Below are 8323 nucleotides of genomic sequence, written 5' to 3'. Positions count from 1 at the left end.
GTCGATGGGAAATGGTTTCGGCAATTGATTTGATATAAAGCCACTGGAATATGATTTTGGATAGTGACTTGATATAAAGCCGATGGAAAATGATTACGACTAGTGATATTGTGCCGATGGTCATTTATTTAAAGACCAGACGCAAGCTCAGGTTGCATCTCCGTATTCTAGACTATGTTAGATGTTTTGGTGCACGACTTTCAGATTCTAAAGGAATTGTTTCCGCATGTTTTTTATTAACTAGTATGAATATTCGCTTTAACTAATGAGACTGTTACCTTAATGGCTTAGTTGATGTCGTATTGGGTTGGCGATTGGTTCTTCCATCGGAGATTTAGTGTGGGTGTTTCTCACAACGATTTAGGTCGTGACATATTCTGATTGTTCGAGTTGTTTGATCTGTAGTTATGGTGCCTTGCATCTGAAGTCCTGGCCCAACTTAATGTATGTTTCATTTATTATTTTTTCTGATCTGTGTACCAGTGAAGCTAGAGAGTTGACTAACTGGCTTAGTAGCCAACTTTTGAGATTTAAGGGTGAGTTGCTTGAATTAAATACTGATCATGACAACTTTGGTTATTATCAATAATAATGCATGAAACAAAAAGTAAAATCCAAATGTATATGTTATGGGTTCACATGGTTACTACTTACTAGTTTGAAATTATGAGAGGAGAAGCATATCATCACCTTCTACTCTGTTTTTCTTCAACTCTTTCATGGTTGATCTCCACTTAAAGAAAGTACCAAACAATGGCTCCATCTCCTCTAGTGTTCTGCCTTTTGTTTCTGGTAACAATGTGTAGAAGAAAATCCAAGCCACACTTGCAACTCCAGCATACAAGAAAAAAGCCCCTCCAATACTAATAGCCTTATACAAAGATATAAATGTCATCAAAATTCCTCCACTCACTGCTCTATTCACTGCTACACCTATACTACAACCTTGAGCTCTTAATCTCAATGGAAAGATTTCTGAACTGTATACCCATGCTAAAGGACCCATCCCAATTGAGAAGAATGCAACTGTTGAATATGTTGCACATACACACACCACTATCGCCCATTTTAGCGTATGATCTGAGTGATCAATTATAGTTAATCCTGTAGCTAGGGCTAATAAAGACAGAATCATACCACCACAACTTGATAGAAGTAATATTCTTCTTCCAATCTTGTCCACCAAAAATGTAGCAACTAAAGTAAAGAATGTCTTCATACATCCCACAGCTATAGTCGCAAGTAGCCTATAGCTTGGTTTAGTAATCCCTTTATTATGTAAATAAAAATGTGTCAGTCAGTCGTTGTCTTAACAGTTTAAACATGTACAATTAGTGAATTAATGTATACCTGCTTTCTCGTATATCCTGGGGCTGTAGAGCACAACAGCATCTATGCCACTGGCTTGTTGGAAAAAATGAATACCAATGGCTGCAATTAGAATATGAAGAACAGTGGGGGTAGGATGGAGGAACAACTCTCGCCATACACCTGAACCATGGGAGCTTTCTCGCGTGACAGAAACTATGTCATCTTGGCAATCTTGTGGTATGCCAGCAGCTTCTTTAATGTCAGCTAATCTCGTCTTTGATTCTTCTAAAGTGTCTGAAGTTCTGTCCAAAACCCTCTTAGCATCTCCAAGACGGCCTTGCATGACTAGCCAACGTGGTGACTCGGGCATGGCAAGGACACCAATGCCTAACAACACTGATGGGATAACTCCAATTCCAAGCATGAATCGCCATCCCAATTTCGTTGGGAGTTTGGAAAATGCATAGTTTGATATGTAACCAAGTAACACACCTGCAACACCAAGAAAAAAACATTACCCTTTGAATTGGTATTGAAGTTATGCATAGTATATACACTACTGTCATTATAAATACAGTAATTTTTTGTCATCAATAAATTTTAACTTAACTATTTTATGTGAGCCAACATCAATCAATTAGTTTTGCTTATATTATGTCATATTTAATTTCTTGTTTGATTTGTTTTAAAAATCTTTTGTATTCAAGACAATCGCGGGTCTTGTTATGGTTATTGCATTCCTTTAAAATGGTTTTATATGTGTTGTTGGTTCTCCTATTGAGTGAGTAAATTGGGTTGACAGCCACCAAGAAGTATATGTGTTAAAATGATGTATCGTTGCTACGCTAATTTTTGTGCACCCATTATCTCAAAGATTCACCTAAACTTAATTGAATGCTGAAATTTGCTCTAACATCAACCAAGGCTGCACATGAAGTGGAGTTTTGATACCATCAGTAACATTTTATCCTCTTTAATCCTAAATCAAACAACATCACAAGCTGGTCCACTGGATTTGTTGAGCTAAGAGCAATGACTTAAAAGAGAGCAATATGAGCTAAGAGAGTCATGCATGTGTTAGGACTAAGAATATGAAATTCTAATGATTAACAAGTGAGTGGTAAAACACAACAAATATATGCAAGAACCATATATGTCCTTCACATGTCTCAAAAAAGGATGGGTAATGTTCATAACAACATACTATAAGGCATCTGTTCCTTTTCAAGTTTACAATAAAGAGCTGCTATCAAAGTGCATCAGAAGCAGTAAAGCAACAATGAAGATATCAGGTCCTTCATTGTAAACTAGACAAGACTGTTGATCGAGAGCCAAGACAGATTCCAAGCGCGAAGAAGATCCATACGATTGCAAAAAGGTCCAATGAACCAAGGAGCAAGAAAAATATGAAAACATTGTCATATTTACCAACAAGAAAGAAACTTTGGAAAATAGAATAAAATCAAGATCTTAACACCGAGCATTATTTTCATTATAAGAATCAATATACCTAGTATAGTCTCACAAGTAGAGTATGGGGAAAGTAGATGTACGTAATCTAACTCCTACTTTGTGAAGATAAAGAAATTAGTTTTAAAGGACTCTCGACCCAAGAAACACTTATGAAAAGGAAATGAGTAGTGAAGAAGTCATGTTGAAAATAATGGAGTAAAGAACAGTAGCAATAACAAATAATACGATAACTTAAGTAAAAGTCCATAAAAATTCAAAGAATAAGCTAGTATGAGAGTAATAATAATAATACTGATAGAAAATACTAGGCAACGCTTAACTACCTACTACTCTTCTATTATAATCATCGATTTCCATATTTACATATTTAGGGTCATATCCTCGAAGAGCTACACTTGTTTCATGTCCTGTCAAATCACATATCCCCCATTACTTCTTTGACCTACCTTTACCTCTCTTCTGCCCCTTCATATCCAACCTCTCACACCTCCTTACTAGGAATCTAAGCATATTCTTTTCACATGTATGAACTATTTCGATATCACCTTCTTCATCTTATCCACAAAAGGGGTCACTCCTACATCATCTAGAATATCATTGTTTCTAACTCTATCTCTCCTAGTATGTCTACACATCCATTACATCATCCTCATTTATGCAACTATCATCTTCTCAATATGCAAGTTTTCTTGGCCACTAAATACGCTTTCTCATACAACATAGCAGGTCTAACCACCACTTCTTATAAATTTTTTTATTCTAATACTTACTAAAAATATTTTTTTTATTTTATTATATTTCATTTCTTTCTCATTCTCAATCTTTACTTCATGCAATTCTATTATTTACTTTTTTCATCAGCATAATTTTGTTAGTATTCTATTTTTAAATCAAAGGAGAACACATTGTTGAATAAGGTTATAAACTTACGTTTTTCTTTTTTAAATTATATTTATGTACGTTATGTTGAAATTTGACATAAAAGTATTATGCTAAATTTTTTGTTTTGATGTTATATTTTTAGTTTCATGTGTTTTGGTATAGTATTGACTTGTTATTTCACATTACAAGCCATTTGTTTTTAAGTTAGACTTGATATATAATCTTTTTGTCAAATATCTTAATAATTTTATGACATTATATTTATAAAATTAACTTTTTTTTAATCAAACGTGCACTTTCTTGATTAATTTGATTAAAATATATTAATTTGAAAAATATAAATCAATCTTTTATAACATTAGTTAATGATATATGTTTATTAAATAATATATTTACAAAATACAATATATTACTTAAATATTTAATTTAATATCATTTATAAATACCCTTATTTGTCTAATATAATTTTTTAATTTTTGACAATTAACTTTTATTTTTAAAATTTCATATAACTTTATGATTGCACTTGTGTAACCAAACAGTACACTTGTATATTATATTGCGATAAACCAACAGGTCATCGTAATTACTAAGTTATGTAATTACTACTCTAATAATTACACCAATTATAATTAGGAGATGGCTTACCAAACACACCCTAACTGACTATATTTTTGAATGAAAATATGTTTTCAACTCTATCATTGTATACAATTCAAATAAAAATAAAATGACATGAAAGAAGAGAATATGGATGACAAGGAAAAAGTAGAGGTTGAAAAATGAGCAAAGTTAATTTATCGAAACTTTAATGTAGAGAATAAGACAAAAGTTAAATAATTGAATTATGACCACAAAAAAAAAAGTACCTCCATTGATGAAAACTTCAGGAAAAGAAGTGAAAAATCCACGGCAAGAGGCCGGAGCAACTTCAGCAGTGTAAACTGGAGCTATCATAAGAGCATATCCAACTCCAATACCAGCAACAAATCTACCAAACATGAGGAACCAATAATTCGTAGCAAATCCCATCAATATTGCTCCTACAAAAAAAATTAGAGATGCCAAAATAATAGTGTATCGACGACCTATCCAATCTGAAGTTCGACCAGCAATTGCAGCACCTACAAGAGAGTATATGTTGATTGTTCCCACAAGGATTTCAATCTGAACATCAGATATTTTCAGATCTTCTTTTATGTAAATCACTGCTCCGCTCATCACTCCTGTATCTACATCAACCAACCACTAACACAGTTTTACTCTAGATTTTAATTTTACAAATGAAATTTAATATTAATATAGTACATACATAATCTTACCATATCCTAATAACACGGATGTCATGGAAGCTAAAAGAGAGCAAGCTAATGCATATTTGTTTCTTTTTGGGCTTGAAACATTTTGATTTGCCATTACAAGCTAAGTCAGAGAGAGAAATATCTAGTTTCTGCACACAACAGACACTTAAAAGTTGGATTTCAATTATACTCTCTCACTTCCAATTTGATTCATTGATTGATTGTTCGGTTCGTTTCGTTTTATATTAGTTATAATTTGACTGTTTAAGAAGAAAAAAAAATTGATTTAAAATTGAGAGTATATTTAACAAAATTTTAAAAAGTAAATTATATTAAAATAATTTTAAATTTTGTGGTTTTAAATTTTCTATGTTTAAAATTAGAAATTAAAAAATTGTCAAAAATGGGATATTTATTTTAATATAAATTAAAAAAATATAGGATAAATAAATTAAAATGCAGAGTATAAATTAATGATGTGAGGGTTGTTTAACTTTCTATTAGTTAGTAGTACATATAAACTTTAAGATTCCTCGTTATTTTGTGTTGGGCAGAGCTTAATGATTGTGGTTAGAGGTGTCAAATGGGCAAATTGGGTTGAAATTGGAGATATTAAAATGGGTTGAGATAAAAATTGGGTTGTGTCTTGACCCGCCCAAGTTTACTTTGGGCTCAAATGGGCTAAAAAATGGGTTGGGTTTTTGACCCGCCCAGTTTGACCCGATTAATTTCAATAATTTTAACATAGTGATATTTAACTTTTATAATCACAATTCGAATTTCCACTCAAGTTTTTTTTTTTAAAAAGTAACAAATGGATAGATAAATCCTAAAGATATTAAATAGATAATAATTCATACATTTAATATAGGAACATATCTTAGTAAATAGTTTTAAAACGGATTGAAATTGGAGATTGAATTGGGCTCAATTGAGGATTCTCTTAAAATGAGTTAGGCTTTAATGGGTTGAGATTGAACCTAATTCATCTTGAATCCAACCCTTAAAATTCTGATCGAGTTGGATGGGTTACCTATATTTTGGTTCATTTTTAACACCCCTAATTGTGGTCTTTCTTTCCAACTCTATCAGAGGGGGACGAGTCCAACAAAAGTTTTTTCTTTGTTTTTTTAAAAACTACAATACAAAGTTAGATACTTAAATTAGATTATGATGGGAAGTTATCAAAAACAATTTGTAATTGTGGTGATTAAGCAGTTTTGAAATGTTTGAATAAATTAAAAATGTTTTTAACACTTGTTTGAAGCCAAAATAGCGAAAATAAACTAAAGAATCATAAGTTAGAATTTCAAATTTAAGAATTTTGACTTATAAATTATAAATCAAAAATTAATTCAAACAAATTTTAAGTAACATAGACCTTAATTATTCTGAGTTTAATTTTGTCAGAGTTCAAATGATCTAAATGATAACTGCGATTGGCAAATAATAAGAAATGAAAACGAGGACAATTATATACGGACTGCTTAGAAGGTATTCTTCATTTTATTCTACTTAAAAATAAGTAAACGATGACTGAAATGTTCCTTCCTAAGTGATCTATTGGCAATTTTTCAATAAAAAATAAAACCAATTATATGTTGTGAGTGATGTGACATTAAATTAGTCGGTAAGTAAAGGAATGTTTAACTTATGTGCACGTGTAGAACTTTTAATAAGAAAATAAAGTATAAATAACTATAACAATTGTGCATATTACTTTTTACTACTATATATAAGAGACTAACTCAAGCAAGGTCGTCATGCTTGCTTGCCGACCAAGGGGCACTCTCGGAATATCAGAAATTAAAAGCTTTGAGTATCTTAAACAAAATTCTGTTAATAATTGTACTTGTTATAAAATAAAGACTAAGTACTAAAATTAAACTAATAACAATCAAGAAGAGAAGAATGTAGTAAAGAGATAAAATAGGAAATTTTTGTCTTCCTTATTTTTGTGTGTTTTTCCATACAAGTTACAATGTCTTTTATAGGCATAAGAAGGGTATAATGGACCTTCATTAATCCATTTACAACACTCCCCCTTGGATGTCCATGTAAAATAAAATTCTTAGTAAAGTAACAAGTATAAATAGTTGTTACTAATACGCATTACTTGTTGCCTCATTAAAAACCTTATCAGGAAAACCTAGTGGGATAAAACCTTGATTATGGAAAAAAGAGTACAACGCGTATTTTACTCCCCTGATGAAAATCACGATTTAGTTGTCCAAGTTTACTCATTCCAATCTTGTATACCATCTTCTCGAAATTTGGGGTTGGCAAAGACTTAGTGAATAAATCAGCCACATTATCACTCGAATGAATCTAATGTACGTTGGTATCACCATTCTTCTGGAGCTCATGTGTGTATAGAAAAACTTCGGTGAAATATGTTTCGTTCTATCTCCTTTTTATGAATTCTCCCCTGAGTTATGTTATGCATGCTGCATTATCCTCATATAAAATTGTGGGTACTTTGTCACATTTCAAACAACATTTTTCTCGAATAAGGTGTATTATGGACCTTAATCACACACATTCTCGGTTTGCTTCATGAATAGCTATTATCTCAGCATGATTTGATGAAGTGGCCACAATAGATTGCTTCGTAGATCTCCAAGATATGGCAGTACCCCACATGTGAATACGTAACCTGTTTGAGATCGGGCTTTATGTGGGTCAGATAGATATCCTACATCAACATAACCAACAAAGTCTGGACTACAATCGTTAGAATAGATTAAGCCCATATCGATAGTCCCTTTTAGAAACCGCAATATGTGTTTGATCCCATTTCAATGTCTCCTAGTAGGAGCAGAACTATATCTTGCTAACAAATTAACCGAAAAGGTTATATCAGGCCTTGTAGTGTTAGCAAGATACATTAATGCACCAATTGCACTGAGATATGGTACTTCAGGACCAAGAATTTTCTCATTCTTTTCTTGAGGTCGAAATGGAATCTTTATTCACATCAAGTGATCAAACAATAATTGGAGTACTTAATGGATGTGTTTCATCCATATAAAATCTTTTCAACACCTTTTCTGTGTATGCAGATTGATGAACAAAGATACCATTTGTCAAATGCTCTATTTGCAAACCAAGACATAATTTTGTCTTTTTGAGATCTTTCATCTCAAATTCGTTCTTCAAATAATCGATTGTCCTATGAAGTTCCATTGGAGTTCCAATAAGGTTTATGTCATCAACATAAACAACAAGTACAACAAACTCTGACATTGTCTTCTTTATAAACACACAGGTGCAAATCGCATCATTTATATAACCTTCCTTAGATAAATACTCACTAAGACAGTTATACCACATGCGTCCAGATTGCTTCAAACCTT

General features: G+C 32.0%; 1 protein-coding gene across 1 annotated transcript; it reads right to left on the bottom strand.

Moving 5' to 3' along the window:
* Positions 1-642: 642 nt before the first annotated feature.
* Positions 643-5082, bottom strand: LOC125828376 (polyol transporter 5-like). The gene is made up of 4 exons (XM_049507692.1): positions 4989-5082; positions 4536-4898; positions 1351-1803; positions 643-1269 (listed from the first exon to the last, which is right to left on the bottom strand). The coding sequence occupies exons 1-4, from the start codon at positions 5080-5082 to the stop codon at positions 665-667; spliced, it is 1515 nt and encodes a 504-aa protein (XP_049363649.1). The 3' UTR covers positions 643-664.
* Positions 5083-8323: the final 3241 nt, after the last annotated feature.

This window comes from Solanum verrucosum, unplaced genomic scaffold (genome assembly GCF_900185275.1).
Source record: "Solanum verrucosum unplaced genomic scaffold, falcon-dt-bn FXZP01000048.1, whole genome shotgun sequence".
Lineage (NCBI taxonomy): Eukaryota > Viridiplantae > Streptophyta > Magnoliopsida > Solanales > Solanaceae > Solanum > Solanum verrucosum.
The sequence above is the reverse complement of the archived record's forward strand: the minus strand, read 5'-3'. Positions and strand labels throughout refer to the sequence as shown.